Source organism: Canis lupus, chromosome 38, assembly GCF_048164855.1.
Source record: "Canis lupus baileyi chromosome 38, mCanLup2.hap1, whole genome shotgun sequence".
In the NCBI taxonomy this organism is placed as follows: domain Eukaryota; kingdom Metazoa; phylum Chordata; class Mammalia; order Carnivora; family Canidae; genus Canis; species Canis lupus.
Window position 1 is genome coordinate 1,249,714 of NC_132875.1, and position 17,797 is coordinate 1,267,510.

Genomic DNA, 17,797 nt, shown 5'->3' on the forward strand with positions numbered 1-17,797 from the left:
CCTTGTGATTCTATAGAGCAATGTTACTTGCTTTTTACAAACTTTAATTACAAGCTGCTCTTATTTTATTTACTTGCTTAATGTCTATCTTTTCCAACAGAGGCTTCACGCCATCTCGTTCATATTGCCAGCACATTACAGGCTGCTTAGCACATAAATGTTCCTTGGACATATAAAGAAATGAGTACATATGACGAATATTGTTTTTGCACTCAAAATTGTGTGTGTTGGGTTTCGTGATAGAATGGTCAAGTATCAGTTCTATCTCTCTGGTCATTCCTATATTTGGTTATGATAATCCAGATTCAGGGATTGCCTGTTTGGAAAACTATACTGTGCAAAATGATATTTCAAGACTCCAAGACTTTGTTCACTCTGGAAAATTGGGGCATATGACTAACCAAAACCCTACCAGCCATCCGTGCTCAACTGCTGAGTTCAAGGAGGTGGCCCTTGATAATTAGACATAGTTCTCTTTTTCTTTAAATGACGAATATTTGACATGATTGAAATATATTGTTAATCGGTATAAATCTCATTTAGGAATTGAGAATATAAAAATTATTTCTTATTTATGATTCATTTTCCTTCTAATTATCTGTTGCCCCATAGGTCATGTGAAGAGAGGATTTTCTTCATGCATCCCTCTGCAACATGACTGAGGCGTGAGCTATGATAGAAACAGACTCATAGGGACACCTGGGTGGCTCGGTTGGTTAAGCATCTGCCGTCGGCTCAGGGCATGATTCTAGGGTCTTACGATCGAGTCTGCATTGGGCTCCCTGTTCAATGGGGAGTCTGCTTCTCCCTCTGCCCACTCATGCTTGAGAAAGAAAGAAAAAAAAAAAAAAAGAGACTCATAGATGCAGGAAACAAACTGGTGGTCCCCAGAGGGGTGACACAGCTGAAGGCGGGGATTAAGAGTACAAACCACCGGTTATAAATGAAGTCACAGGGATGTAATGCACAGCACAGGGAATAGTGTTGATAAAACTGCAATAACTTTTGCATGGTGACGGATAGCTAGACTTACTGTGGGGATCATTTTGTGACATATAAAAATGTCAAATCACTCTGATGCACACCTGACACTAACAGGCTGTTATATGTCAATTATAGTTCAATTTAACCAAACCAAACCAGAGGGTGGTTGTGTGTTCAGCAGCCTGTTCTGTGGTATGCCCTGTGCCAGGGGAATCTTCTCTCCATTTGTGTCTTTTGAACCCATTTTGATGGGTGCAATGTGACTTAATCTGACAGCCACTGGATGCAGTTGTAAATTGTAGATAAAAAAATGCAAATGTCAGCGCTGAAACCAAGTGGCAATTTTAGTCAAGAAATGGTCGCCTGAATGATCCATAACATATTTTGTTTGCTTAGATTATCACCAGCAGAAAATGTATGTATTTTCTCATTTAAAAAAATTTGTGGGCAGCCCAGGTGGCTCAGCGGTTTAGCACCGACTTCAGCCCAGGGTGTGCTCCTGGAGACCCAGGATCCAGCCCTGCATCGGGCTCCCTGCACGGAGCCTGCCTCTCTCTCTCTCTCTCTCTCTCTCTCTCTCTCTGTGTGTGTGTGTCTCATGAGAGACATGAATAAATAAATAAAATCTTTAAAAATAAATAAATAAATAAATAAATAATAAATTAATTAATAAAATTGCAAATCCTTGAGCAATCCTATGAGAAACACTGGCCTACGGGGACAGCCACCAAAACATCCTGAATTTTCTGACATTGAATCTCTTTCCAATATTCAGTCCACTGCTCACATCCCGTGTCAGACCAGACACCCTAATTTTGGGTCTGACACTGGATATTCACGGGTTTTCTTGAACTTCTGTGAAAATCTTGCCCGTTTTGAAGGAAAGGACAATTTCTCTGGAAACTGCCCAGTTTAGGGCACTCATCCCACCTTCATCTGGCCTTCTCTTCTTCAAAACCCAGACAAGTACTTTTCAATCCCATCAGACCCCATTTGTGGTATATATTTGATAACACTCTCCTTGCTGTCTTGATAAGAATGCACGGATCACGGTATCACCTAGCAGAGGTGGAGTCACGGCAGGGGAGGGGGTGGCTAAGGAAGATGAACCCTTATGACCCCTCACTGGCATGGGCCCCTCCAAAATCCTAGAGGAGGTCATAGGTTTTTGTGAAATTTACAGAAGTAGAGTATTTTCAGCCACATTTGGATGAGACTCCCTTTCCTACTGGCAGCACGAGGGTAGCTGCAGAAGGTCCTGGGACCCAGCTAAGAAGGGTGGGTTGAGGGTGTTCGGTCCTGGTTTAGTGTGATAGATGCATGGGTTTCGCAGCTCCTTTCAGTCAGGGTGGGAGCTGGCGAGGCTCTTCCAGCCTTCGTGGCAGGAATGGCTTCCAGGCACTTCCACCGAAGAGCCAACTGTCTTGACACGAGGCGGGAGGCCAGGGGTCAGGCCGCAGCGTGACCGCATCCTCCAGCACTCAGCACTGGAGATTTGCAGGCAGCCAAGGAAACTGAGATTGAAATATCTGGAGTCGGGAGCTAATCTTGTCAAAACATTTTCCTGAGCGTCAGATGTGTGTAAAATCCCAAGCAGAGAATTTGGTTCATTTCCGTGTCTAGTGAAAATGGGAATTCTCTTCCTTCAGGAATATTCTCAGTAATGTGAAATGCAGAATTATAAACACACCAGGATGCTTTTGTCGTCTTGTTCATGGAAACAAAACAAAACAGAATTTATCAGAATCCCTGTGTTCCTAAGGCACAAGCCTGCAGCCGTACGACAAACACTCAGGATATCTCGTAGAAACTGCATTTCCTGTGCACCCCCAAGTATCAATAATAGAAAAAAAAATTGATCAGCAAAGCTAGGGGAAAGAATGGTTTATATTTCTGGTTTTTCTACTGAAAATGATAATATGATATCACTGTGTGATGAAGAGGATCAAAGAGGACGGAGTAAAGATGTAGGGAAAGGAAAGTACAATAGTGGAATGTCTAGCAGCAAGTTAATTGTTATTTTTTCCGGATTTTTATAGCGTTCCCATCATTCTTCAGCTTTTATGTATTTCATAATTTCTTTTGATATAAAATTTCTTGTTCTAATTAGTCATTCTAATGCCTAATACTGTATTCATAATTTCTTATTCAATTTTTTAAGGGGGGCCCAAACTGTGGAAGTTGAGGGGACCTGGAACTGGATCCAACTCTCCTACACACAGAAAGTCTTGACATAAAGAAGAAATAGAATGAAATGACTTTATGACAAGGGAACATACCCACGATGCTGTGCTGGCTACTGGCGGCCAGAGAGGAGGGCCGGGCACTGGCACAAAGGTCAGGAAGTGCTCACTCGCTGGGGGTCTGATTTGGTCCAACGGGGAGCGATCCAAGGATGCTGTTCCAGGAGAGCGAAGAAGAATCTTTACATGGGCATTATATGGGGTTTTCCCCTCGGAACATCCAGCATAGAGGGGGCAATGTAAAACTTCCTCGAATTTCTTAGCGTCAAGGCTCGGATCACGGTAAGACATCTGGCTGGACATTCAAGGGTGGTGCTCGCAGGACGATGTTGAACTCGGCAGGGTGCTGGGTGCCTGCTGAATGCTGCAGGCGCAGGCCGCAACCCATCGCTGCCAGGAGCAGTACACTCCCCCTCCCACGCCCCCAGCCCGACAGCACCCCAGGTGTGCTCGCTCTCTCGCTCTCTCTCTCTCATATTCCCCGTTGGCCTTCTTCAGGGATGACATTCAGGGAATATGATCTGAGAGGTTCAGTCGATTCCCTCTGTCCTCGTTTTTCAAACCCTCACGCAGACCCATCCTCACCCCCAGAAACACACCCGGCCACACTGCTGCTTAGCCAGGTCCTGAAAGATCAGAGCTTCAAAAGTTACCTATTAAAATGCAAATGTCCTTGGCCGAGCTAAGACCTCCGGTCCGCCTGTATCTGCTGACAGCCTAGAGGGATTCCTTTCAGAGAAGGCTGTTCCCATTTGTTAACTGTGGAATTCTGTAAGGAAGCAGAAAATAAACTGGCCTACACAACATTTGACTTGAGGGCGGACACGAGGTGAGTTTCTCTGCCTCACAGTACGCCTGGGAGCCCCCCGGACCCCCAGGACCACCCCCCAGGACCCCAGGGTCACTCCCCAGGACCCCCGGGGCCACCCCCCGGGACCCCAGAGCCACCCCCCCAGGACCCCAGAGCCCCCCTCCCCGGGACTCCAGGGCCACTGCCTGGCCCCCCGCCTGCTCTGAGAACACAGTGCCCTCGCTTGCCTGCCCACCTGGCCCGTGCGCCAGCTGCACCCCCAACCTGGGTCCACGGGGGTCTTTCCAGCCTTCTCCCCGCATTTGTGCGGGAGGATCTGTCCCTGCGGCTCTCAAGTCCAAAATAAGGACACAGTAAGTGCCGCAGGTGGCTTTGCTCTCGCTCAACCTGTCACTACGTCAGCCCAACACTAACAACCACAGGTACTGTCACCGGCCACCTCCCCCGGTGGGGGCTAAGGCACAGAGATATCAAGACACTCCCCGTGGTGAGGGGCCCGAGTGAGAACGACAGTCCCCCGCGCGTTCAGGGCACGGACTCGAAATCAGTCTTAGGCCGAATGTCTGTGGAATACGCGCAGGCACTGATTTGGTTTTATTCTTTAAGTTGAAAAATCAAATGCAATAGTCTGACAGTTTATAACCCTCTTTGGGGTCCCGGGGAGTGGCCCTCTGAGCGTCTGCCCTGCAGGCCCGGCGGGCGCTGGGAGAGGCGCGGCCCGGCTGCGGGGGGGTCACAGGGCAGCGGGCACCTACGGTGACGCTCAGTGGCCCAGGCCGCGTCTCCAGGCCACCGCGGGGGACCAGGCCTCGGGCTGGGGTAGCCGGCGGCCCTGATGGGTGCTGCGAAGCCTGTGCAAGCGCTTTCTCTGTAGTTGAGTCTTCGGGACACCTAAGAGCTGTGGCTCTAGTCAGGAGACCTTCTCCCCAGTCTGCCGCACGCTGTGAGCCTGTGCGGGACGCGGCCCTCTGGCCCCTGGGCCGCCTTTTACAGATACCTGGTCGGCCTCCTACACGGTCCGTAGGGCATGAGCTCTTGCCGTGTCACTATGTAAAATCCAAATACTACGGTCACCTTTGAATTTGAGCAATAGCATGTTTTATTAAAAGCAGGTACTAAAATATATCTTGTGTCTGGTCTCCATTCAAATCCATTTACTTCTGTGAAAAACTTGGCCGATCGTCCCTCCTTTGTTAGAAAGAAGTATGGGTCTAATTTTTTTTTAAATTTTTTTTTAAATTTTTATTTATTTATGATAGTTACAGAGAGAGAGAGAGGCAGAGACACAGGCAGAGGGAGAAGCAGGCTCCATGCACCGGGAGCCCGATGTGGGATTCGATCCCGGGTCTCCAGAATCGCGCCCTGGGCCAAAGGCAGGCGCCAAACTGCTGCGCCACCCAGGGATCCCAGAAGTACAGGTCTAAAGATGGAAAAGATCGTCTTTGGGATTCTTTCCTGATGGGCTTTTTTTTTTTGCATTGAGGGGTGACGGGAGGAAGATCTCTGTCCACACCCAACGCTGCGGCTTCCATAACCCATGTCCCCGTCTCCTTCTCACTGGTGTCTACTTTGGGAGCCCTGGGAGTGTCCACGTCTTTTGGATCCACACGAAGCGGGCAACAGGCTTATGTCGAGACAAGAATAAAAGAGTAGTAAAGCCACTGCCTTTATTGCCCAAATTCACCCGGCCGGCAGCACCTGCTGGCGAGTACTGCTTCCTGAGCAGACTCCCCTCCTGGCAGCAGAAAGAGCTGATGACCCCCTGGACCCTAAGAATCTGGATTGAAAGGCAAGAATCCCTCTCCTCTCTCCGGGCACACCTGTAAGTACACATAATGAATATATGCAACCGTGCCCACAGCACCGCGTGGCCGAGGATCGATACGTCATTTTGTGAACCCAAGAAAAGAGATTGTAGGACAAGAGATTGGACTAGCTTCATGGTTTTCCATCTGTGGGTTAGTGATCCCTAGGAATCCACACAGTTTTTGCACGGGGCCTATGGATTCAGGTGTGCTTCGAACACACTGTGTAGACGGGGTGGATGAGCGTGACGTGGACGTGGTCGTGAGCACAGGCTCTTTACCCAGACCACGTAGTTTCAAATCTTAATTCTTTCACTGAGCAGCTGCGTGCCTGGATGGGTCGCCCAACTTCCTTGTGTTTTAATTTCCTTGTTCTTGAACCACATAAAGTTGGTAAGACCGAAACAAATTAGTCATCCTGCATGCTTAGTCCTCGGGGGGTGATGCGTGTTCATCTGGTGCATCCACACCACAAGCAGACAGCTACTTTGCTCTTATCATTTCACATCCAGTTTCATAGAGACCTTGCTTTGTGCTAGAGAACTCAGAGAGGAAGAAGCCAACAAATCGGCCCTTCTGTTTGCTTCCCAATTTTGGAGAAGGGTGCAAAGTCCCAGAGGCCCTATGGGCTGCCCCATCCCAAATCATGAAAGCTCCCATCCAAAGCCTTTCACTCTGGATCCAGCTGCAGAGAGACACCGCAGCTCGCAGGCGCCGGAGTCCATGTGTGACCATTTGGGTTTCCCTTCTCTACTGCTACCGAGTGAAGTGCAAATTCAGCTTTCCAAGAACCAACAATAGGTCAGAATTTGGGATAGAGAAGCTGCTTAGGAACGCCCAGATGGTAAAGCTTGTAGGAAGAGGTGAGATGAAGACCCAATCTGCTGGTCCCGGGGAGCACACTTGTTGACCTCCACAGGCAGGAGACAGGAAGTGAACGGCACGGTCCACCCAGAGGATGCACGTAAAATTCAGAGGACCTGGGTTTTGTATAAGGTGAAGGATGTATGGAAGTCAACCGGCGCATCAACCCGTTCCTTCACGGTGGAGCGGAGCTACTGCTTCACCTTCTCGCCAATTTGTTTCTCTTGGGTACCTGTGGTTGTGTATGATGGGGATGGTTCCTTCTTCCTGACGTTGACGCTGCTGGTTTGGTTGTCACTTTTGGTTCTGTTTTAGGGACGGATGGACAAAGTGGTTTTGATTTGCTTTTTAAGCTTTAATGAACTGCTTTCGTTGAATCTGCGAACTCTTTGCCCTCCCTACTGCCAGAACACTACCTCTATTTTGAGGACGGACGCCGGAGCAAAAGCTTTAGGATGGTGCAGCAAACGGACGTGGTCTCTCTCCCCACAAAGCCTGTACCCTCCCCCCTAGGAGACAGTGCTTCTCCTTGGGCCCCACCCCGCCTCCCATTCAAATAGGAGGTGTTGGGACAGTGCGGAATCTTAGGAAGAAGGCTTCAAAGACACCATGGGAGTCACAAGAAGGTATTTGTCCTCAAAGGACAGTGTCATTGTAGGATCACTGTCCTGCGAGAAAGGAATCTCCCATAAGTACCCTGGACACAGTCTCAACAACGCGGTGCAGCAAAGCGGTCTCTTCCAGGATCTTGCTATTCAACTACTGCCGTCCAACAGAACCCACAAATGGCATCTCTCCTATTTCTTTCTCTTCCTCTCCATCCGGGTTGAACAACTTCTTACATTCAGTTCCTTATCATGCTTTCTTCATCATGGTAACAGAGGTGAGTGACATTGCATAATTATGCAAACTACACCGGTTATCACATCAAAGTAGGTGACTCACTGCCATAACCCAGTTGAGTGCACGCATTTCCTAAGAGTCTTTAATAAGCCCTGCTGATAAAGGAGGGGAAGATATATTTACTGAGCCTCTTCTACATACCAGGTGCTATGCGATGCACTTTACCTGTTGATTAACTGAACACCTCATACTAAAGCTGTGATCTCGATGCCAGCATTGTCTGTAGGTTACAGGTAAACCTTGATGACATAAATGCTGGGAGCGTTTGAATTCGGACCTTTACATTTTTTTTTTTAATTTTTATTTATTTATGATAGTCACAGAGAGAGAGAGAGAGAGAGAGAGAGAGGCAGAGACACAGGCAGAGGGAGAAGCAGGCTCCATACACCGGGAGCCCGATGTGGGATTCGATCCCGGGTCTCCAGGATCGCGACCTGGGCCAAAGGCAGGCGCCAAAACGCTGCGCCACCCAGGGATCCCAAATTCGGATCTTTAAATACAAACAACTTGCATTTTTCAAAATAACTTGCTGACTTCTTTAAAGATCTGTCCCTACACCCAGGTGGCTCAGTGGTTGAGCGTCTGTCTTCAGCTCAGGGCATGATCCCGGGGTCCCGGGATCGGGCCCTACGTTGGCCTGATTCTCCCTCTGCCTGTGTCTCTTCCTCTCTCTCTCTGTCTTTCTCTCTGTGTGTCTCATGAATAAATACATAAAATTTTAAAACAAAAAAGAAAATCTGTCCCTAAACCATTGTGTGGCCTGCAACCGGTCACCAATCTTTCTTATCTGGAACCTTTTATTTACGAATCTTTTTGCCTCAAATTCTCTAATTCCACGGAGGTTGGGGAGTATGGGTAGGCCTTCACGCAGAGGAACTGTATGTTCAGTTCGGTAGACTTGCGGCCACAGTCGGTGAGGAAAGGCACCGCCGTGTGATAGAATGGCGCCTTGCTTACCTCTCAGTGCCCTGCCTACTTTCGATTTTTGGCAAGGACCAAAGAGAATAAGTACTGCGTGTGAAAGAAGCCTTGTGAATGGTAATGACTACAGGTATTAACAGAGCTATCATCTCCAGCATCGTCATCAATACCCAACCCTAGGGGCAGGCGACCAGCTCTGGCCTGGAGCTAAAACACGGAGTAATTAGTCAAAGGGGCCCTGGTGGGAACAGAACTGGTGTGGGAGGAAGGACAGCCGTGCTAGAAGATTAGAAACATAAAAATGGATAAAAGCTGGGAAAAGGAAATAAATTATAGACTAGACCCAGATCCCTGTAAGTCATGGTCTAATATCTGTCGTCCTGGGTTGGGAGCTCCATCAAGACTCAGTGGGAGAGAAGGAGCCTGAAAATATCCCCAGGTTGGCTGCTCGGATCGTGGATCCTCAGGGAATAAGATGGAAACGCGTGGACCGGTGGGCTCGTGGACCAGCAGGAAATTAGGTAACGAGGGATGGTGGCTCCGGAGAACCACAACCAGACTTCAGCAACCGCTGGCCTGGCCTGGCACGGAGAGCGCTGAGTGGCAAATGTGAAATTGCCCAATTAGGCAGCGCTCTGAGTATTATCGCCAGAGAAGGCAAGCCCAGGCACAGCTGATGAGTTAACCAGATATGATACAGAAAACATTTCCTTCTCCTTTTTGGCTTCAAGTCTCTTTTAAGGCTGTAGGTCTCTCCAGTCCAGTCGTACGTGGGGGCCACGAGGAGATGCCTGCTTCCATGGGAGGCCCTGCCCTGCTGTGGCTAGCGCTGCTGCTCTCCTGTAAGTAGAGGTTCAGGGACCCCTCCCCTCCCCCGGAGGGGCTGAGATGGATCTGGGGAGCAGCTGGGGTAAGAACACTGGCCGTTTTTGTGGTGACTTTTTCTAAGCTCCGTGCAAACCACGGGGCATTTCACGGGGAATCTGTCGTGCACACAAGCTGGAGAACAGGGCAAAGCAGGCTGAGCAAGACCAGCCTGAAAGCCAGTCCCTGCAATCGCTCTGGCATCTCCCAGAGGGCAAGGGAGGGAGGACGGAGGAAAGAGAGGAGCTCCTACTCTCCCCGGGTCAGGTTCCTGGGAAGATGGTTGGCCCTTAAAACTCTGGATGAAACTCTCATCATTACCCACATCCCCGTCCTTGGGAGTCCCAGAAGGGTGTGTGCAGCCACTAACTTTTCTTCCTCTCTGGACTTTTGCAGCTCCAGGTGTCATGTCATCAGGTGAGTGAGTCCTTGTCCTTGTTCTGTCAGCCTCAACGTGGCTGGGCATGCGCCCCCCACCGCCCCCGCTGTTTCCCTCCACTCCATCTCCTCTGCTCTCTGGTGATGAGGCGTCTGCCCCTCCCCGTCCAACCTGAGCCCCACTTGCATCTTGCCTGTCTTCCTTCTCTCCCCTCTTCGACAGCTTCTAAAGCACCACCTCCTTCCCTTAAGACACCACCACTCTTTTTATGCAACAACCATCTCTGTGGAATATATATTTCTTTTATAAATTTATTTTTTATAAATAATAAATTTTTTGTTCAATTTGCCAACATATAGAATAACACCCAGTGCTCATCCCATCAAGTGCCCCCCTAAGTGCCCGCCACCCAGTCACTACCACCCCCCGCCCACCTCCCCTTCCAACACCCCTAGTTCATTTTCTGTGGAATATCTAAATATGGAACATGTAAACACCTAAGTGCCTCAGAAGTGCCTCATTCACTCAGAAGTGAATGACCTCATTCAATTCTGAAAACACCATCATCTTAGTCCTGTCACCATTTTGTACTTGAGGCCTTTGTCTGATTAAGTGCCTTGCTGGCGGTCCCGCGGCTAGCCAAGGGCCAGCTTCTAACCCAAGCCCCTTGGGTCCAAGCCTAGCCCTGTTTCTGAACCCTTCCTCATCACTGTCCAGCACTTCTAGGCTTTGGTCAAATTTGTTCCACGTCTCTTTGTTCCTGAAAACCTATTAAGACTGATTCTCTCGGCGCTTCTCACTTCCTTCCAGAATTGACGTGTACTTTTGACTCCGTATGCACTCACAGTTAAATAGTCATAAAAATTTAGAGCTGGGAGAGACTATGTTTCATCGAGTCCAACACATTTATTCATCCATTATTCACACACTCATCCACTCAGTAAATATTTAATGAACACATACTATGTACCAGCCATTGTGCTGAGCTAGGGCTGAACAGGACAGACCTCGCCTCTGTCTGCCCAGGAGCTGCAGTCCTCCCTGGCTGGGTTGTTTTTTTATTTTTATTTTATTTTTTTGGTTGTTTTTTTAATACCCTACACTCCTGTCCCGTCTTTCCTCGTGGGTGGGAAACTCCCTGGGGCCACAGCACTGAGTCCTCCTTCCGTAAGCCTAGGACTCAGGACAGTTTACAAGGGTGGACCGAACATAGACCGTCTCGCTGTTGCCGTGTCTGTGCTCCAGAGCCTGGACAGTTTTCTCTTTTCCCCTCCCTTATACCTCTTTCCACAATTTGATCTCCTCAAAGATACCTTGAAACCTACAGTGTCCATGAACCCGCCATGGAATACAATATTGAAGGATGACAGTGTGACTCTTACATGTACTGGGAACAACTCCCTTGAAGTCGACTCTGCTGTGTGGCTCCACAACAACACTACTTTGCAAGAGACGACTTCACGTTTGGACATCAATAAAGCCCAAATCCAGGACAGTGGGGAGTACAGGTGTCGGGAAAATAGATCCATCCTGAGTGATCCTGTGTACCTAACAGTCTTCACAGGTAAGTTCTGGGACTATGGAAAGATGGATTCTCCCACATGAGGAATGGCTCATCCTAAGCCAGGGAGGCATCAAGTTCTCCAAGGGCCTAGTACACCGGGGTGGGATTCAGGCCTCGCACTCAGGACCCGCCCGCCGCTCTCCTTCCACCCCCGCTCCTGCCCAGCCCTGCCTTCCTCCCCGGTCATGGCTATCTCCACCTCCCGGTGCTCTCCCTCCACCCCACCTCACCTCTCTTTTCGGGTTGGGGCAGAAGCATAGGACACGTACAAAGGACATGTTGGATATGTGAACGTTGCAAAGAGCTGAACATCCGAAACAGGATCAAAAGGTCTGATTTCTAAAATTTGCTCCATCATTTCCATGTGCCACATCCTGGACGTTAGGTCAGCACTCTTGGTTTTGAAAGACATCCATGTAGATCCCTTACAGGCTCCGCTCTTAACTCAAAAACAAATCTCGTGTCTGCTTCAACTTTGCGTGATTCTTAGTGCGTTTCAGTTCTTACAACGACATTAGCCAGGGAACCCAACCCTTGACATTCCACGAACTCATCATTAACGAGTATTTGTTGGGTGCCTACGCACTCTGAGGTGATGGTGTTAGGCGCTGGGGATACCCTGTAAGGATCAGACTTGACTCTGGGCCTCCTGAGGCGTGGAGCCACATGGGGAAGAGGACACTAAGCGAGTAACTACACACACATCGTGAAAGGTGGCGTGCATGTTCTGGGGAAGTTTTGGAGCTCACCGCGATTGATGGTAGGACTAGGGAGTCCCCAAGACGCAAGAGGGCAAAGCAGACCTGCTCTGAGGCAAGGGCTCCTTGGACAGAACAATTTTATTCCCTCTTAATGACCAGAACTGGCACCAACGGAGCTGAAGGGAGCACCGGCTCTCAAGCCGTCCATGAACGGGCCCAGCAGGAGCGTCAGAGTGGTTCTAGGGCCCCAGAGTCACTTTTCAGGAGGAGAGAGGGTTTATTGATATAGAGGACAGACCCTAAGCATTGTTTCAGATTTCCTCTTTTATTGACCTTACGGGCCAAGAAGTGGGTTAATGATAAGCCGTGGTTCCTGACGCTTCCTCTGTGCGTGACCACGTCTACCTCTGTCTGTGTCTATGTACCCACCCGTGTGCTGTTACGTGACCTAACACACGCTCTTCAGAGTGGCTGATCCTTCAAGCCTCTGCCAACGTGGTGATGGAGGGTGAGAGCTTCCTCATCAGGTGCCATAGTTGGAAGAATTTGAGGCTCACAAAGGTGACCTACTACAAGGATGGCATCCCCATCAAGTACTGGTACGAGAACTTCAACATCTCCATTAGCAACGTCACAACCAAAAACAGCGGCAACTATTCCTGCTCAGGCCAGATCCAGCAGAAAGGCTACACCTCTAAAGTCCTCAACATTATTGTGAAAAAAGGTGAGCTGGTAAAGAAAGAGGGGGGCCAGTGGCCGGGGAAGGGAGAGAGAGGACCCCTGGGGCTGGAGCGGCGCGGGGTGGTGGCTCTGCCTCATGGGTCCCCTGGGCCGCGGGAGGGGCCTGGGCCACGGCCTCCGAGGCCTTGTTTGTTTGCCGGCAGTGGTGACACCTGTTCAAGCTGTGGAATTTTCATGAAGACTAAATGTGGTATCTGGAAATGGATGCGTAGCCTGTTAAGCGCTGCCCAAGCATAACGGACGAAATTGCTGGTTTGATCTCAAAGTCCTCTGTGGCTCCTGGGGAGGACACTTATGCTTATCAGGTTGAAAGGCAGTCTCAGAGTTGAAGGGATGAAGGCTGTGGGGAGCTTGAAGACGCCGCCGCGCTCGAGGAGGAGGGCGAGGGAGGGAGACCCGCAGGCCGTGGGCTGGGTGCCCCAGTTGGGAGGAGATGGGCCTACGAGGGACACCGGGCAGGCACCCCGCCTCCAGGCCCAAAGAGAAAGATGCTCCCTCCCAACTGCAGAGAAGAGAGGGAAGCCTCTCAGATATCTGCCTTGCTCGGAGGAAATCAGATTTTTTTGCTTGGCTGACTTGGCTCATACCGTCTAAAAAATCATGAGACCAGAAGCCAGAATTAAGCCTTATTGTCAATTTTCTGCTACCTGGTCTGAGACCGACGTGCTATTTAACTGTCGCTGGCCTTCCGGGATCCTTATCTGTAAAGTCAAAGGCTTGGTCTAGATGCCACTTGGAGAACTTGAAAAATACTGATGTTTGCATGTTATCTCCCGAGATCTGGATTTAATCGGTTTGGAGGACTGGGCATCAGTATTTTTAAAAGCCCGTCAGGGAACGGTCTCATGTACAGCCAGTGCCGAGAGCTGCTGGTCTAGGCGATCTCTAGGGGCTTCTGGCTGTGATGTTCCAGGGCTCTATGATTCTAGGATAATCATGAAAATCAGCACCTTGTAGACAGAATAAGAGAATCAATCACAAGAGAGGGACTTGGAAGGCAGCTTCAAGAAGATCTGGCCCCGTGTCTTGGTTCAGGTGGTAAATGATGAGCGATCAGAAATGAGGCTCCGGTCGCCCCACCCCCACATGCGTTGTCTCCTTTCCATCCCAAAGTCACATAGGGGCGCTGGTCCCTGAGCTCCAGAAAAGGGGTCACCTTTCCTAGGACCTCCCCACCTTGGGCACACTGGCTGGAGGAGCTGGAGGCAGGGACTATGGGGCGGATGGCAGGAGGCTAGGGCCTCCGGGAAGCAGACAGAGGAACCCAGATCCATGGGTGCTGCTCTCTGGTCCTGGAGGCCTTAGCACGCTAGCGCTATTGGACGGAGGACCACGCCAGGTCCTTCTCGGAGGGAGGATGAAGTCGTGAGCCCCGGTCATCAGCTCCTCATATGACTTCTGCTTCTTGTTGCGTCTAGAGCCCACCAAGCAAAACAAGTACTCCGGGCTACAATTCCTGATCCCGTTGGTGGTGGTGATTCTGTTTGCTGTGGACACAGGACTGTTTATCTCGACCAAGCAGCAGTTGACAGTGCTCTTGCAGATTAAGAGGACCAGGAAGAACAAAAAGCCAGAACCCGGAAAGAACTGATGCCGCTGCTTAAGAAACGTCAGCATCAGCAATCGCTTCTCCATCGTCAGACGCAGCTCACGATGCACACGGGAAGGTCTGCAGTCATGGCTTTGCGGAACTGCTTCATTCAACCAACTCAAACTGATTAAGTGGCATGTGATAGTAGGTGCTCAATAAACGGCAGTTAGATAAATAAAAGAATGAGTAGGGTCATTTATTGGCACCTGGCAAAGACAAGTGCCATTTGAATAAAACAGCTACGAAACCAGTAACATGATGCTTCTAAATACGCGAGGCTTGCCAATTTCTTTTGTGCTTCTAGAGGCAAGAACCACGAAGTTCTAGAGTAGAGATGCTTTCTCTTAACCACTCGAAGTCTGGACTAGGACTACAAAGACGTGGGGGGGATGTTGGTGAGATGGGTCATTTTTATGCTCTCATTTCGACATACCATTTATGAGCTTGTAGTGCTTGCTGAATCGGGGGCAATCTTGAGCCCCAGGACTCGAGGGATGAGGCTGAGTCCAAGATTCCCTTGTGATCGTTTCTCCCTCTAACGTCTCCCAAACTCGTCTCCTGAATCCCCTCTAACAGCAACTGAACGGGGTGTCTTAGAGAAATCCTAGCAAATAATACTCACCAAAACTCTCAGCTCTGAAAACAGACGGATCTCAGGCAAAGACCCAATTTTGCTCTCCCACCCCCCGCCCCACCTTTGCCCGTGGAGATAGCTACACATGGGACTTGGGGAAAGAATTAGGAAGAGGTGCAACACATGGTGGGTGCTGAGCATGAGGCTGCAACAGCCAACAAGAGATCAGAGTATGTACAGCTTTGCTGTGATTTAGGACAATTACTAACGCAAGCGGGAAGTGAATCTAGGGGGAGATTTGTAAATACTCTTGAGGTTGAGAAGTCCCATTTTCTCCAAAAGATGTTGTTAGACCACAAAGCAGAGAGAATTATTGGAGGCTTTTTTTTTTAAATATAAAATGAATCTCCTTAATACTCTCTACGTTTCTCACGCCAAATTAGACAAGTAAGAAATGGCCAGATTCCCAGTGAATAGCCTTGTCACTTGGCTTCGCATAAACAGGCCTGGTAAGTAGAGAAGAGATTTTTTTTTTTTCCTGCAATAACAGGCCAGGAAAGGTTCCCATGGGAGGCTTTTTGGTGTTGTTCTAGATAATTCTCCTGCATTTTTTAAAAAGATTTTATTTATTTATTCATAAGAGACACAGAGAGAGAGAGAGAGAGAGAGACGCAGAGATGCAAGCAGGCCCCATGCGGGGACGTGGGACTCGATCCTGGGTCTCCAGGGTCATGCCCTGGGCTAAAGCCGGCGCTAAACCGCTGAGCCCCCCGGGCTGCCCATTTCTGCTGCCTTTAGGAGAAGACAGAAGATCCATGAGTCTCTGGGACCATGGTCTTGCCACTGTCTTCACTAACAACATCTTGCTTCTCCATGTCCTAGACACAGCATCATACATAACAGACTAGAGAGCAAGTGACTTGCTCCTTTGTTGGATCTGAGGCCAAATGACCCAAAATGAAGAGTAGAGAGATGTTTAACTTTGATAGAAAGTCCACGCTTGATCAGCTTGAGATACATCTTCTGAAGGGTTTTCTAGGTTCTGGAATATCACAACTCACCTCCACCTCCCCTTTATCCACACCCAAGCTGGCAAGGGCTCTGCAGAGAGCACACAGCTGGATCTTCAAGCCCCCGTGAACTGTGTGACTGGAGACAGTCACTTGCTAGTATCTGAGATTCCATTTCTTTGTAAAAAAGAGCAGTTTGGACTAGGTGGCCTCTAAGCTCCCTTGAGCCCAGATGCCCTGTCCCCGGTGACTTGGGAGCCTACTTCCCATGCGGTGAGTACACAGGTTCAGAGGCTCAGATGCAGCCCCAAGGAGCGCTGGTGTGAGTTCTTCCTTCATCCTCCACACGTTGTCCCTTCCCTGGATCTGAAATTCAGGTTTGTCTGAGATTTCTGTCTCCCATTCATTTCTTCCTGTTTTCTTCTCCATACATTGCTTGTTCCTTATATAAGGAATGTGGAAGAGAATCAGGACTTTGATATTTTGTGGAGCTCTAAAATATGGCATTTAAAAGGATGTGTTTTTATTTTTATATACACCAAACACTTTGTCTACAGCAGAGATGGAATACGTATGTTTACACAGGTGATTGCAATGGAGACAATCCACCTCCTGCGTCCATCTCAGGGCCTCCTCTGCTACCTTCAATCTCTTACCACATTTAGCCTAGGACAGTTTAGAGAGCAAATTTTCCTCCCACAGTTGCTGTTCCAAATCGGCTGCCACAAATCATCATGAATTCCTAATAATTAGAGATTGGTTTTGCTGAAAATCAACTCTGTTAACTCCCTACTGGTGGCCAGTGAAAGACAAATCCCACTGGTCACTTGGAGCATGGAAACTCAGACAAAAGATCCACCTTGGCAGTGTGCTGGGGAACTGAGTGCTCGAAGAGTGGTTCTGCTCTTTCTCTCTTCTCATGACAAAGGAAGCGGGACAACGGGATCATGTCCCTGACCCCAGAGATGGGGGAGCTTTAGGTTGAGAATGGCAGAAGCACCTGCCAGCCCGGGTCCCTAGATGACCTTGCAGAGTGGTTGTGTCTTCTTGCCTTCAGTTGTCTGCCTGGCTCTGGACAGTTACCAAGCCCAAGCCCCCATCTGATGCTCCATCAACCTCCATGGCCTTCCCACCCCCAAACCTTTTCCCTACGACTGTGCCCAGGATCACTGTCGAGTTAGCCTGCACATTATCACTTGTAGCATCCACACTCTATCCCTTCCTGAAAATTGGAATGACATATCCTCACAGTTAGCCTTTCCTGTATTTGAAATTTTAAAAATCTCACTGAGAGTGGTCAGCAATCTCACTGCCAGGTAATTGAATGGAAATCCAGGGCTGCAATGCAACTGAAAATTGCTCACAGAAAAAAACCCTGAAGATAAAGGAATGACTTTGTGTGGATTCTGAGAAAAGTTCAAAGTTTTATTTTTTTCACCCGTTTCCAAGAGGGTAATACTGCACTACTACCAACTAAATCGAGCTGCAGGAAATATAGTTCAATTAATAAGGTGATTTTTAAAAAAATTAATATATAGGAGTCACTGGCCTTCAGCCCTCACTAGAATATATCAAGGCTAAAAATCTGGGTTCTCGGCTGACCAAGTGCTGTCCTAGAAACGAGACCCGAAAATATTGCAGATTAGGATCCTCAGAAAATAGACTCTGATGTGGACTGGAATGTGATCGTTTCTTAGGGAGTGCCCTCAGTACCAACACCTGGGTGAGAGAGAAGGGGGGACCCCCGAAGACGGAGAAGCTGAAATGTGATGTGGTCACAGCAAATGCCAACCATCTCACAGCTGAGAGCCCTGGATCTGGGAAGGCCATTTGTAATCACCT

At 49.0% G+C, this 17,797-nt stretch overlaps 1 protein-coding gene across 2 annotated transcripts; it reads left to right on the forward strand.

Annotated features, from left to right (window-relative positions):
- The first annotated feature begins 9,180 nt into the window (after positions 1–9,180).
- Positions 9,181–14,554, forward strand: FCER1A (Fc epsilon receptor Ia). Of its 2 annotated transcripts, none has more exons than XM_072815017.1 (5): positions 9,181–9,373; positions 9,792–9,812; positions 11,102–11,338; positions 12,506–12,763; positions 14,199–14,554. In XM_072815017.1, exons 1-5 carry the CDS (start codon positions 9,223–9,225, stop codon positions 14,369–14,371), a joined length of 840 nt encoding a protein of 279 aa, XP_072671118.1. In that variant the 5' UTR covers positions 9,181–9,222; the 3' UTR covers positions 14,372–14,554. The 2 variants fall into 2 exon arrangements, with proteins under 2 accessions (XP_072671118.1, XP_072671117.1); XM_072815016.1 differs by having other exon boundaries at positions 9,195–9,373; positions 11,084–11,338.
- The last annotated feature ends 3,243 nt before the right edge of the window (positions 14,555–17,797 follow it).